General features: G+C 39.7%; 1 protein-coding gene across 2 annotated transcripts in view; it reads right to left on the reverse strand.

The window, feature by feature from the left end:
- cwf19l2 (CWF19 like cell cycle control factor 2) overlaps positions 1-15,641 on the reverse strand; it is a 121,859-nt gene that overhangs the window by 4,796 nt on the left and 101,422 nt on the right. For both annotated transcript variants that reach the window (XM_059646630.1, XM_059646629.1), the window contains exons 13-16: positions 15,209-15,421; positions 9,220-9,336; positions 3,748-3,903; positions 886-966 (exon numbers count right to left, since the gene is read on the reverse strand). In XM_059646630.1, coding sequence (XP_059502613.1) covers positions 886-966; positions 3,748-3,903; positions 9,220-9,336; positions 15,209-15,421 — 567 coding nt within the window. The remainder of the gene's footprint in view (positions 1-885; positions 967-3,747; positions 3,904-9,219; positions 9,337-15,208; positions 15,422-15,641) is intronic.

Below are 15,641 nucleotides of genomic sequence, written 5' to 3' on the forward strand. Positions count from 1 at the left end.
AATATCACTTCCTTCAAATTCCCCTCCAAGCCACTCACCATCCTGACATGGGAAAATATTGCTGTCCCTTTATGTCACTGAGTTAAAATCCTGAAACTCCTTCCCTAACAACATTGTGGACCTACCTACAGTACATGGATTGCAACATGTGAAGACAGCAGCCCAACACATCCATCTGAAATCTAGGAAAAGGCATTAAATGCTGGCTAAGTGAACAATGGTCACTTTAAATTCCAGGAATGAATTTTAAAAATTAGCAGAGACTTAACCATGTACAAGTAGAAGTTAAGAATGAGATACAATAATTTCATCTTGTGAAATAAATAATTTCTCTGACATCTAATATTAATGTTAATCTTTTGACAAGTTGTGCATTATTAAATGAATTTATAATGTGTAAAGGTACTTGCTTAAACATTTGCAATATCCCATTACTACATTTGATTACATATTATACTTACATGAACATGCTACTTTACCATCACAAGTGTGTCCTTAAACATAAGTAGAGCAAGCTTTGTTTTGAATGGCACTTTACCAAGCAGCACATTTGATAAACCAACAAAAATTATACACCTCAAATACCATGATGTCTGAGCATTTATGCTGTAAATAAAGCACAACAGTGGTGTGTGTATAATGCTGCATTAGGTTTCTATCACTTACTATGTGTTTTTATGTAGATTTTGAGGAGGTGAGTTGATATTTTTACATAGATTTTTTCAGGGATGCTGATGTCTTTAACACTCACTTGGTCAGTATTTACTGAAGTTATCTGTGCCCCTTAATTATCTAGAATATTTGAAAAACTGGCTCACAGATAGCAGTTAATAAATATTTTGTTGTATTTGAAGAATTTCTAAAATAACAGAAATAATTACTTACAGCTCTGCGGATATTCCTTGTGGAAAGATCAACTAGCTTCTTGTTAATGGCCCACTCTTCATCAGCCTCCATGATCGCTTTCTTTCATAAATTACACAATTGGTATTTTCAACACATTAAATAAGGAGTGCATTTTTGTGATGGAAAAAAAAATGTACATTTATGAAATGCAATTAAAAGGAAAGAACAAATTAAATGCAATTTTATAGAATAAAAACTATGTATTTACAAGCACAAAGTCAACAACTATATTACAATACCATATGATGAAAATTAAAGGTTAAATTATGATCTATATGTTGGCAAGTTTCTAAGCTACAAGAAAATTGATGGTCTTCTCCTTGGTATCCGGGACGATTATTGAACATAAGGTGCAAAGTAGCCATTTGACCTTCTAAATCCTGATACACTGAAGTTTAATTTATAAAATAATGTCTAATGTTATTTCAATGGAAATATTTTGTCAGACAACCACCAGTATTATTTATCAATATCTATACTTGGCAATTATTTCAAAGAGAAAAGTACTTGTGTTTTGAAGCTACTAAATTTGTAACAGTTTTGCATGTTATTTAGCTGTGACCAAATTTAAGAAACGTGCTGAATAGATAATCACAAAAATCAAACATTTATATGGAGATTATTTGAAAAATCGTTCAACTCTTTAGCATCAGCAGTATTTTGCTTTGATTATAGAAGTTAAGTTTTAGGCTTGTTTTTAATAACACAATAGAAAATATAAAACAATCCCTCTGACGAAGGAAATCAGTGAGATCATTTGAAGTTATTAAAAGGAGAATATTACTGTAAATTAGAATAGTTTTATTACAAATTGTCTCTCACATTTAGGTTTCCCACATTAATGTTAATTTGCTGCTGCACCTCTATGAATACCAAACATGTCAGGTATATATGAGTGTAGATAACAGCTTAACTGCCATCAAAATTGGCTTTAAAATGATACAAGTAGTGATCACAGCCAAAGTCCAGAATAGTAATGATGGTGAAGTAGCATTTAGCATTATTCTTTCCTCACAATAGAGGAAGGATAAGATTTCAGGTGTAGATCCTTAAATGAAAATTGGGTCCAGATCTTTCAATAAGACAATTCATTGCAGTAGCATAGACGCAAGTTGTGCATCGGGATCACTGAAGTCCTGCAACAGCCAACTCTGTGGAATCAGATGGGAAGTTGAAACATCTGATGGGCAACCGCCCAGGTTTCCAACTTTGAATGAGAAAGTTACAACTCACTTAGCAAGAAAGCTTTTGAGGATTTAAAACCTACTCCAACCATCTGGCTAACCGCAAAAGTGACCCCTAATTCACAACTCTCCACTATGTACTATTAGGGACTTCTGTCACCAGTCCAACCCCACCAAACCTTACCATCCATGGCCCAAATACCCATTTCTGATCCCTACAACCCTGTTCCCAACTGGTCCTATCCTGACAGCCCCAACACTCTCCTCTAGTCTGACTGCTCCCCTGACTTATCCTAATTGCTCTCCCATTTATCTGCCACACTACTCCCCACCCACCAAACACCCTAACCCTGTCTGGCAACACACGGACACATGCAACCCTACTCCACTCAGCCAGCCAGCACCGTACCTTTTTGCCAACCAGGCACACTACAGTCCATCTTCCAGATATATTACTGATTACATTCTTTCATTAGCTGTCAAACTGTCTTTATGAACTTGGTACATGAAATACGGCAACTACTGGTGCAAAAGGGAATGTGATTTCAGTGCCAATCTTCTCCACTGCTACCTGTGTAAATTTCTGAGCTAGACATCTGGGAAGTCAAGAACCTTCTGAGCAGCTCTACAGAAAATAAATGAACAACTCACCTCTTCAATTTCTCACTAAGAAAATCTCAATGCTGTTAACCCCACTAAGACTTGGTAGAACATGAAGTGGAAAACAGTGGAAAGGGCAGCCCTCACTCTCTCTTAACGAATGTTACTTTTCTTGAAAACATTTCCGAAATGTAAGAGACTGGAATAATTACTAAATGAGACCCAGGCAGAACAAAATATTTTGTAAATTACTACGTTAAGGTATTTGATTAAGATGCGAAGGTATTATATTAAAATATTTGCAAACGTCATTCAGCTTGAAGAATCAATGAATAAGTTAGTCTTGAAACTGAAACATATTCCTGAAATTCTTAATGTTCTATGTCAAAAGAAGAATTCAATGGAATTCAGGGACAATTAACCACTTGGATTCAGTACTGGCTTGAAGGTAGAAGATAGAGGGTGGTGTTGGCGGCATGGGCAATTTGGATCGAAGGGTCTGGTCTCCCTGCTATAGAAAGGATGTTATGAAAGTTAAAGGTGGTAAGATAAGACTTACAAGGATGTTGCCAGGGTTAGAGCAATAGGGGAGAGGCTGCGTAGGCTGGGGCTATCTTTTCTTACAGCATTGGAGGCTGACGGATGACCTGATAGAAGTTTATCAAGTCATGAGGAACATAGACAGGGTGAATAGCCAAGGTCTTTTCCCCAAGGCAGTGGGGTCCAAAACTGGAGAGTATAGGTTCAAGGTGAGAGGGGAAAGATTTAAAACGCACCTAAGGGGCAACTTTTTCATGCATGGGGTGGTGCGTGTATGGAACGGGCTGCCAGAGGAAGTGGTGGAGGCTGGTACAATTACAACAGTTAAAATGCATCTGGATGGGTATATGAATTGGAAGGATTTACAGGGATATGGGCCCCATGCTGGCAAATGGAACTAGAGTAATTTAAGATATCTGGTTGGCATGGGCCACTTGGATCGAAGGGTCTGTTTCCACGCTGTACAGCTCTATGACTATGACTATTCCTGCTATTTCTGTTTACATAGAGGTCGTACCTTAAAGTAGATAGGAGCCATGTCTCCTACTTCCTTTGGTACAGGAATGCATTCATAAACCATATGAAAGCGTTTCTTTAAATGCATATTGGTCTCAAAAAAAAGACAGTCGAGTCCTTTGTCTTCTAACATTTTCACCAAGGCTTTTCGAAACAGCTGTCAAAGAGATATACAGTTTAGTTCTGTGCCCTGACAGAGGAAACAAATCACTTTTAAAACCATCAGAATACATAGTCCTGTATTACACCCAAGCTAATCTATTACAAAAATATATTAAACAGGCTTCACTTTGGTCAGGGAAGGAAATATTAACCAATTTACCCCATTCATAATTGATGTCAGAAAGTCTAAACATTTTTGAATGCCATCAGTTATTTTTATGCACAGAGTGGGAGCTTTGTATCTTATTGCACTTCTTTCAGTCTGCCTGATCTCTGCTTTTCTTTGTATTTGTTTAAGGGCTATCATTTTCATATCTTACTAGACCTCCACTGGGAGCAGGAAGTCATGCTATTCACCCATATACAGGCTTAATGCCCCTTAATGAGGTGACCATAGTATGTCCATCCCACAATCTCCTACAGTAAAACGTTTTCCTGAAAGCATCAATTTCCAAATCGATACCTCAGAGCGCAAGGAGATTTTCAACAGATTCCAAGATACAATAGAATAGGATGACACAGAGGAAGCAACTCAATTACAATGACACCAACTGCAAACTGGAGGAGCAGCACCTCATACTCCACCTTGGGAGCCCACAGCCCAACGGTCTAAACATGGATTTCACCAGTTTTAAAAACTCCCTACCCATGGCCTCATCCCACGTCCAACCCCTCCCTATGATCCCCACCTCCTTGATCTGACACAATCTATCCATCTTCTCTCCCACCTATCCTCTCCTCCCACCTCACTGACCAAGCCCCACCACTCCCTTCCTGCACTCACCTATCACCATCTCAATTACCTTCCCCAGCTCCACTCCTCCTCCCTCTATTTATTTCTGAGCTCCCATCCCCCTCCCTATTTCTGAAGAAGGGTCCTGACCCGAAATGTCAACTTTCCTGCTCCTCTGATGCTTCCTGACCTGCTGTGTTCCTCCAGCTCCACACTGTGTTATCACAGTCTATCATCATTTCTTTTGAGGAACAGTCTATTTAAGTTCAACACCTGATCTTTTACCCCATATTGCTACAATTTTCTTTTCCTACAGTGGAGATGTAGAGCATAACTTCCTTGCCTCTATTTATAGAGCCTAGAATACCATATGCCTAACTAACTGTTTTGTTAACTTGTTCTGCCAACCTGTTCTTTCCCTCTTCTTATACCACTTTTAAAATTTTACCATTCAGAACACAGCATCTTTGATTTTATTTATTATTGTCACATGTACCTAGATATTGTAATAAGCTTTGTTTTGCATGCAGCACGGGATGACCATAACATACCATACAAAGGGTATAGAGGTAATAGGAAGGAGTGAAGAATACAATGTTATAGCCATAGAGAAGATGTACAAAGAGTGAGACCAACATTAAATTTAAAGTTTTAAAGGTCCATCCAGAAGTCTAACAACAGCAGGGAAGAAGCTGTTCTTGATTTTGTTGGTACATGGGCTTTTCTATCTCCTGCCTGATGCAAGAGGTTGGAAGTGATCATAACAGCACTGGGAGAGGTCTTTGATTATGTTGACTGCCTTCCCAAGGCAGCCAGAAGCACAGATGGAGTCAAAAGAATGAAGGTTGGCTTGCCTGAAGATGGGTCTCTGGACCCGAAACATTAACTCTGCTTTCTCTCCACAGGTGCTGCCACACCTGCTGAGTTTTTCCAGCAATTTCTGTTTCTGTTTTCAGCATCTACAGTTCTTTCATTTTTTGAAAAGAGAGTAGCTCTGTTTGCTTGATAGTTAATGCCCCACCAACAGATATGTACACCTGAAAATGAAGCTGTGTAATGGTTGGGAATTCTGCCTTTGCTTGAGTGCTCTATTGTCCAAAGCTGTTGTCCAGTTCGTTTAGTATTCCAGATATCGGCCACAAAGTACTGCAATTTTGCTTGCAGGTGGCCACTGATGTTACCATGGTGTGAGTTTGCCCCTAAAATGGGGCTTTATCCGACGTCACGTCACTTAGGTTGTTATCTCCCATAACATTAGAAACTGGATATGGACATTGTGATATTGTAGATTCCAACAAACATTCATGACACCCAGCCATTATGTGCAAACATTATATTCCTCTGACATGTACGTGTTTTGGGTAATAATAAGCTATTAGTTTACAACATAGGAGCATGCTTGCAGTAGTAGTTCATCACACTTCAATTGATCTGTGGTAAAATGGAGTTTTAGATTTTTATACACTCAGGTCACAGTCTACTATACAGTGACAATATCATGAGCATGTAACTTAAAATACAGATACCTTGACTATATGATATTAAGGAAAACTGTCAGTTTTCTATCCCTGAGCTAAGTTATATCTATGCTGTATCAGAAACATGAATCACAAACCTGAACAGGCAACTATCTCTCTTCCACAGATGTTGTCAGACCTGCTGAGTATTTTGAGGATTCTGTTTTTATTTAGACAAACAAACTTTGTCTTCAACAAATCTCTCTCTGTGCATATTTGTTGAATTAGGTGGTTATTTTCTCCTGTATTATTGTTTCCAGAAGCACTCCTGATACCAATGCTAAACCGACTGGCCTGCATTGTGTGGTTATTCCTTGTTCCCTCCCATAAACAAGAATATGATATTTTTTGCTGTATTCTAGTGCTTAAGGACATCCACTGTACCTAAGGAGGATTTGAAGACTGTGGCCAGCATCTCCAAGATCTGCAAGCTTACTTTTCAGAGCAACTAGAATACATCCCAACCAGAGATAACAAAGTGTGGAGCTGGATGAACACAGCAGGCCAAGCAGCATCTCAGGAGCACAAAAGCTGACCTTTCGGGCCTAGACCCTTCATCAGAAGGGGGGAAGGGGAGAGGGAACTGGAATAAATAGGGAGAGGGGGGAGGCAGACCAAAGATGGAGAGAAAAGAAGATAGGTGGAGAGGAGAGTATAGGTGAGGAGGTAGGGAGGGGATAGTTCAGTCCAGGGAAGACGGACAGGTCAAGGAGACGGGATGAGGTGGTAGGTAGGAAATGGAGGTGCGGCTTGAGGTGGGAGGAAGGGATGGGTGAGAGGAAGAACAGGTTAGGGAAGCGGAGACAGGCTGGGCTGGTTTTGCGATGCAGTGGGGGGAGGGGTCAAGTTGGGCTGGTTTTGTGATGCAGTGGGGGGGAGGGGAAGAACTGGGCTGGTTTTGGGATGCAGTGGGGCAAGGGGAGATCACAGCTGCAGAGCTGGATGAACACAGCAGGCCAAGCAGCATCAGAGGAGCAGGAAGGCTGGCATTTCGGGCCGAGAAAACGTCAGCTTCCTGCTTCTCTGGTGCTGCTTGACCTGCTGTGTTCATCCAGCTCTACACCTTGTTATCTCTGATGCTCCAGCATCTGCCGTTCCTACTATCTCTGAAACATCCCAACCAGATCAGATCGTCAGCCTTAAAATTCAATAATGAAGCATCACAGTATCTGCGGGCCTTACTGTACAGTATTTCAAATCATCTTTTTAAATATCACTGGAGACTGTAACGGGCAATGAAAGTTTATCATTCTTATCAGGTCCAGATACTATACTCATTAAACCAGCAGTGCTTGTGACCTATGCTGTTCTACAATTAATCCACTTAACATTCTGGATTAAATTTTGTCATTCAGCAGGAAACACATTGGTTTAAACCAATGTTCCTGGAGACACTTCAGAATTTCTCCTAATGTTGACATCAAACTAACAACAACTAAAACAAATCTGGGGCTACAATGATTTGCTTTGGCAGGTTCCACAAGTGATGGTCATCTTCTAAATCCCTGAAGACATATGACCTTCATCAAAGGCTGCCAAATATTGACCATAAGACATAGGAGTGGAAGTAAGGCCATTCAGCCCATCAAGTCCACTCCGCCATTTAAATCACGACTGATGGGCATTTCAACTCCACTTCCCTGCACGCTCCCTGTAGCCCTTGATTCCCTCTGAGATCAAGAATTTGTTGATCTCTGCCTTGAAGGCATCCAACGTCCTGGCCTCCACTGCAGTCTGCGGCAATGAATTCCACAAGCCCACCACTCTCTGGCGGAAGAAATGTCGTCTCATTTCAGTTTTAAATTTACCCCCTCGAATTTTAAGGCTGCGCCCATGGGTCCTAGTCTCCCCGCCTAACGGAAACAACTTCCCAGCGTCCACCCCTCCTAAGCCATACATGATCTTGTAAGTTTCTATTAGATCTCCCCTCAACCTTCTAAACTCTAATGAGTACAATCCCAGGATCCTTAGCCGTTCATCATACGTTAAACCTATCATTCCAGGGATCATCCATGTGAATCTCCGCTGGACACGCTCCAGGGCTAGTATGTCCTTCCTGAGGTGTGGGGCCCAAAATTGGACACAGTATTCTAAATGGAGCCTAACTAGAGCTTTATAAAGTGTCAGAAGTATATTGCTGCTTTTATATTCCAACCCTCTTGAGATAAACGACAACATTACATTTGTTTTCTTAATCATGGACTCTTACTGCAAGTTAACTTTTAAGAGAATCCTGGACCAACACTCCCAGATCCCTTTGTACCTCTGCTTTGTGAATTTTCTCACCATTTAGAAAATAGTCCATGCCTGTATTTTTTTTTCCAAAGTGCAAAACCTCACATTTGCTCACATTGGACGCTGAGTATTGGCAGGGTATTCAGCCTCTGGGAATATCACAATCGATGCATTTGCAATATCTGCAATAATTTATTCTTAAGGATTAGAAGCTAAAATGCTGGTTCATTTCCCAATGGCAAACTAGTTGAAGTCAGCTAACTAATCCCTAGAACCATCTTGGCCCATATGGTTAAGCTACTTGCCACTTTAATCTGTCGTGCTGGTGGAGAAAATGTAGTGCAGCAGACAAGTTTTGATTCATAGTTTTAATTAGCCTACCAGCTAACCTGTAATATTCCTTTTAAAACTAGAAAGGGAAATTTACAAATTAAATCCTATCTCATCATCAATTTACCTGCATGCTTTAATAGCTATCATTCATAACTTTCTCATCAAGCTTTCAAATTCAGTTTTATAACCTGCTCAAAAATGTTAAATTAAGTATTAATTAGAATATTCAGATTTATTTTTCATCTCAAGTTCATTTGAGCATAATACCTTTGCCGTTAACAAATCTAAAGCACCTTTTTTGTCATTCACCTCATGAGAATAAGATGTGCAAAGTAAACCAGGCAAGCAATTTGTCCTTAAAGAGTGCCCTATCATGCCTTAGAATATTGAAATTTATTTTAAATTAAACTAAAAGCAATATTTCAATAAAATATCATGGTTAAAAAAAACACTTTAATTCAGATAAAACAATGATTTACAATTTTACTCAGACCTGCACTTCCTCCCAGATATCTTCATCCAGTATGGTACCTGCAGTGTGGTGCTGGAGAGGTACTATTTGGCAGTGACCTTCAGTCATTGACTGATAATTGGGCAGACACAGGTATACCTATGGATGACAGAAATGTCTGCATTCTTATAATGATATTCACACAAATATTTTGTGGCAAGTTCTATTTGAAAAATGAATATAAATGGATATGTCATCTTTTTTTTAAATCAAGGTATATTTCAAAAGAAGTTCTAAAAGCACTGCTAACGTATTTTGACACACAGCTTAGTGACCATGTATTCTTTCAGATTAGTAATGCAGGTGATTTTCAAGTAAATTTGCAGCAATTACAATGCAGCCTACTGCATTGTGCACAACATAATGGTTTGATTTTGCAATTAACAGAAAATAAATAACACTCAACGTTCATTACATTTAGACAATCACAGAATCTTTGTGGGCTTACAATTGGTAATTTGCAGTTATTAAACAATCAAAACAACAGAGTGCCCTTTACCAAGGCTAGACAGGCTGCGTGAACAGGGAAAACGTTGAGTGTCTCAACTAACCAGATTAAAGACTCCTGACTGAGGTACACAATTCTAAAGCAAGTGGCAGCTTGAATGCTAAATTCACGAGAATGTATGAAAAGTGAAATAAAAAGGAAAGGAAAATGGACAGGGTAAGAGACAGAAAGATTGATAAAAGAAGGAAAAAGGTAATAAAAATGTTATTTATTTATTTAAATACTTTTAACGTGAGTTTAATTTTTGATACACTTTATCACACTGTTAAAATGCATTTACTCTTGAATGCACAAGTCCTCAGTTTTTCTTGGATGTGTTGTGGGTACCTGATGGTCAATTACCACAAGTTCATGCCCTCCATCTGCTTGAGTACCTAATCTTCTGACAAGAAACTGTTACATTAAAGGTTTTGGCAGATCAAAACCTTTATCATCAGTCATAACTTGCTGATTTCCACACAATTCTTCAAATGGAAATGCTGGACATCACTGCCCAAATTACACATTAATTATGCTTTGTACTGAGAGTCTCACTAATATACTTACTGCAAAATCCATACCTTTCTCTGTCCTAGATACAGCAAAAATAAACATCCATGCTTCACAGGTGTGCTTACAATTTCAATTCAACAAAGGCAGAGAGGAGATTTTCCATTTTGACACAAAAGTAAGCAGAATAGACTAAAATTAACACCTAAACTTTTAATGTACAATATTCATGAACAAAATCTGGAAATAGAGACTGCCAGAGTAGGAACTGACTGTATGCTATTCATCTTCTGAGAACAGGCAAGTGCTCAAATTATGAAAGGGTAATTATTGAGCACAGAAACCTCTGTAAAACAATGGAAATTATGCCAAACAACCTGTAAATGCTGATGGATCATTTGTAAGAGACATCTGTGTATAATTTTTTTTAAGAATGACCAAAGGAACTAAGACCAATGATTTGTTATGTTAAATGGTCATACATAAAGGCCTGAAACACCAGTTGCAGCATCATGAAGCAGTGGGTGTTTTTTTTTGGGGGGGGGGGGGGGGGTGAGCGGGGTGGTGGTGGTATGGCCCTTACGGTTCTCAAATCTACTTAGAAATGTTGTAGGAGGTTTCATCATCTAAATTCCGAACTCTCATCTCTAAGTGCTTGATATAGCTATTCATTATTTTGCCAGATATTTCAGTGTGCAATTATATGATAGAATCATGGAAAGGTTAGAACACATAAGGTAGCTTTTCTACTAACAAATTCTTTCCTGGGTCTTTGAAGAAACCAAAGATTAATGAAGATTCTTTATTGTTTGTCATACAGCATGGAAACAGACACTTCAGCCCAACTCATTCATGCCAACCAGGCTTCCTAAACTGAACTAGTCCCATTTGCCTTTTCACATGCACGTAAAATCTGTCCCTCAGAATCTCCTCCAACAAATACCCGCCATTGACATTAGCCTCACTGGTCTGTAGTTTCTTGGCTTTTCCTTGCAGCCTTTCTTAAATAAATAATGGCATAACATTAGCCACCCTCCACTTGCTCGGCACCTCACCCATGACTGCTGATGCTAAATATCCCTGATAGGGGCACAATTTCTTCCCTAGCTTTCCATATTACCCTGGGATACACAAGGTCAGGTCTCGGAGATTTATCTACTTTTATGCATTGCAAGACATCCAGCACTTCGTATTCCGGAATTTTTTCGAGGCATCACTTTTACTTCCCAAAGTTCCCTAGCTTCCATGTGTTTCTTCATGGTAATTACTGACAAGAAATATTTGTTAAGGATCTCGTCCATTTCCTGTGGCTCTACAGATTGACAATCTTGTCAATCTATTCTATTCTCTCCCGAGTTACTTTCTTGCCCTTAACATACTTGCAGAATCTCTTTGGTTTCTCTTTTACCTTATCAGCCAAAGCTAACTCATGTTCCCTTTTGCAACATAAGAACCAGAAGCAGGCGTAGGCCATCTGGCCCTTCGAGCCTGCTCCACCATTCAATAAGATTATGGCTGATCTTCTCGTGGCCTCAGCTCCACTTATCCACCCTTTCACTGTAACCCCGAATTCGTTGACTATTCAAAAAAATTATCTATCTTAGCTTTAAAAACGAGGAAGCCTCAAATACTTCACTCAGCAGGGAATTCCACGGATTCACAACGCTTTGGGTGAAGAAGTTCTTCCTCAATTCAGTCCTAAGTCTACTTTCCCTAATTTTGAGGTGCCCTCATTATAGTTCCACCTGCCAATGGAAATATCCTCCCTGCTTCAATCTTATCTGCTCCCTTCATAATTTTACACATTTAAGTTTCTCCCTCATTCTTCTAAAATCCAATGAACACAATCCCAGTCAACTCAGTCTCTCCTCATAAGCCAACCGTCTCATCTCTGGAATCAACCTAGTGAACCTCCTCTGCAATCCCTCCAGTGCTAGTACATCTTTTCCCACTGGTCTTTCCCACTTTGTATGCCTTATCTTTCAATTCGACAGCCTCCCTTATTTCCTTAGACATCCTTGGCAGATAATCTCTTTTTCTACAGTCCTCCCTTTTCACCGGTATATACTTTTGCTGAGCACTTTGAAAGTCCTCCACTGTTCCTCAACTGTCCCACCATAAAGTCATTGCTGCTAGTCTACTTTAGCAACCCCTCCCTTACCCTATTGTCATCTCCCTTGTTTAAGCACAGGACACTGGTATTGGAATTTATCTTCTCACTTTCCATCTGTATTTTAAATTCAACCACACTGTGATCGCTCCTTCCAAGAGGATCCCTAACACTGAGATAATGAATTATCCCTGTGTCACTACACAGGGCCAAATCTATGACAGCTTGCTCCCTCATTGGTTCTATTGTATCTGTTCAAGAAATCTATCGCGGATAAGCTCAATGAACTCCTCCACAAGGCTGCCTTGACCAACCCGGTTTCACCAAATTCCCCATGATCATTGCTATACCATTTTTACAGGCATTAGTTGTTTCTTTGTTTATTGCCCGCCCCAATGTGATGTTATTATTTGGTGGCCTATGTAATATGCCTAACGGTGACATTTTCTTTTTGGAATTTCTAATTTCCACCCAAATTGATTCAACCTTCTTCTCCATAGAACCTATATATCGCTCCTTACCACCCCGATGTCATCCTTAAATATTAGAGCTAAACCAACCCCCACCATCTTCCTGTCTGTCCTTCTGAATGGTCTGATACCCCTGGATATGTAATTTTCAGTCATGACCATCGTGCAACCATGTCTCCGTAATCGCTACTAACTCATACGCGTTCGCAATGATTTGAGCCGTTAACTTGTCAACCTGTGGCCTGAATGCTCGTGGTATTCGAAAAGTGCCTTAATGTTACTTTCTTTCTGAATTCTAACATCTCCACTAATAAATCTCCAGAGTTTCCCTTCCTTTTAACTTCTTTCATAATCTTTGATGTAGATTTCATAATCTTACTGCACACATTAACCTGCTGCTTACTTTTCAATTTACCATTATACTTCCTGTCATTTTCCTCTTCCCTTCCTGCCAATTCACTAGCTTAAAATCCTAGTGACCACCCTATTTATCTTTTTTGCTAGAACACAGGTTCCAGATTCGTTCAGATGGACACTGTCCCAACAGTAAAGATTCCTCCTGTTCCAAAACTGATGCCAATGCCCCATGAAATGGAACTTCTCTTTCCCTCACCACTCCTTTAGCCACATGTTTACTTCCCTAATTTTTCTCATCCCTAAGCCAATTTGCACATGACTCAGGGCAGGTAATAATCCAGAGGTTATAACCCTTGAGCACCTGTTCCTTAATTTCACTCTTAGTGCTTGATAATCCCCTAACAAGTCCTCCTTTCTAGCCTTGCCTATGTCGTTTGTCCCAACATGGACCACAACAATTGTTTCCTCACCATCGCACTCCAATGTCCTTTCAAGCCAGTCAGAGATGTCCCGCAGCCTGGAACTGAGCAAGCAACATACCATGTGGGACTCTCGATCCTGCTTACAAAGTATGCTATCAATCCCCCTACATCTACAACTTGTCTTTTTGCTCTCCCTTCTTGAATAACGTCCTGTACCACAGTGCAGTGGTCAGTTGGCTCATCCTCCCGACAGCTCTTTTCCTCATCCTCACAGGGAGTAAGTACTTCATACCTGTTGGTCAAGGTCAAGAGCTGAGGATCCTCCATTCTTGAATTCAGGATCCCCTTCCTCACCTCACTTACAATCACATCCTGCTGTCCCTCATCACAGGCTGAATCTGAAGTACTTAATCTACCAGGTGTGACTGCCTCCTGAAATAAAGTGTCCAGGTACTTCTCTCTGTCCCAGATGTGCCGCAGTGTTTGAGGCTCAGATTCCAGCTCACTGAACTTTGTCTCAGAGTTATCGAGCAACCAACATTTGCTGCAGACGTGGTACTGCTGTTTGCAATACGAATCACCAGCTCCCACATTATACAACTACATCACCTGCCCACCCATCTCTACTTAGTTAATTATTTTATTAACTCATATAAATTTAGTGATGAGTTAATTAATTTATAAGTACTTCTTTGTTGTGTTCTTTTTCAAATTTAGTGCAGATCTCCTACCAGCCAATCAGGTCACAACTTCTCTGTGAAGTCACCCCAGTTTCTTTTTGCAGCTACAATGTGAACCCAGCTTAGTTTGTTCTATACTCACTCTGCTGCTGCTCTACCCTCTGACTGGTCCCTGAAGACCAGGCCACAAATCCTGAGCACAGTTACTTTTGTACTCTACTCTGTCCTCCTTGCTGACTTCCAGCCCTTCTGATTTCCCTCTTAAGTGCACACCTATGAAAGGATTCACTTCATCCCAGCTGCCTACACTTAATCTATGTCTCCAATTTCTTGATCAGGCCTCGATATCTTGTGTCACTGGTATTCCCCACTCCTGCCAACCTTGCCCTTCACACGTACAAGAATATGCCTTGAACTCTTGTTATCTCGCTTTTGAAAGCCTCCTATTTGACTGATGACCCTTTCCCAGTTAACAGCCTTCTCAGTCAGCATTTGAAAGTTCCTGTCTAACACCATTAAAAATGGCCTTGTCCCAATTTAGAACTTTAACTTGTGGACCAGGCCTATCCTTTTATATAACTATTTTAAAACTAATTGAATTGTGGTCACTGGTCCCAAAATATTTTCCCACTAATACCTCAGTCATTTGCCCTGCCTTATTTCTCAAGAGGAATCAAACGACTGCTTTTGTCTGTGACCAATAAATAATAAAACTGTTCAAAGAAAATAAATTCTGATGTTCCTCTGAATTTTCTTTTGAGTTGCTTGCAGTAATGTTATAATGGGATAATTCTTTCACATTGATAACAAGTGCACCCTTTAGAATTTAGCCACTTTGAGGGGCCATTTTTTTTTAAGTAAAATAACTGTTTTACTTAATACTTTTGTGGTGACAACTAGTTCATTATAATAACTTTGAGACTTATTTATCTTACCTTTACACCAATAGCAATGATAAGGTGCTTTGGAAGTTCTGGGTTGTCAAAGCAAAACGGGCATTTCTCCATGCGGTTAGCTAATCTCTTGTGCTCAAGGATTGCTTTCTTTCGTTGCCTTTCATCATCCTGGCCTGACTGATCGCTTCTGGCTGCTTTTGACACAAACATGTCATCCAACGTATAGTTGTCCCTATCCATCTTCTCCAGAAACTATAGAAAAGATTAAATGGGCAGTTTAAAAATATTTGAAATAATTGCTTAAATAAAAGTGAATGATGATCAAATCAAATTTATTCTTTGACTTTTATGCACACAACAACACAATGGCAAGAGATGCAAGCATACTTTGCTTTATAAAACTACAGAAGAGGCATTTTGACTTTTCATGAACTGTAGTTTTATCATTCTCAGTGTCATTGTACAAAGGTTG

This window comes from Stegostoma tigrinum, chromosome 6 (genome assembly GCF_030684315.1).
Source record: "Stegostoma tigrinum isolate sSteTig4 chromosome 6, sSteTig4.hap1, whole genome shotgun sequence".
Lineage (NCBI taxonomy): Eukaryota > Metazoa > Chordata > Chondrichthyes > Orectolobiformes > Stegostomatidae > Stegostoma > Stegostoma tigrinum.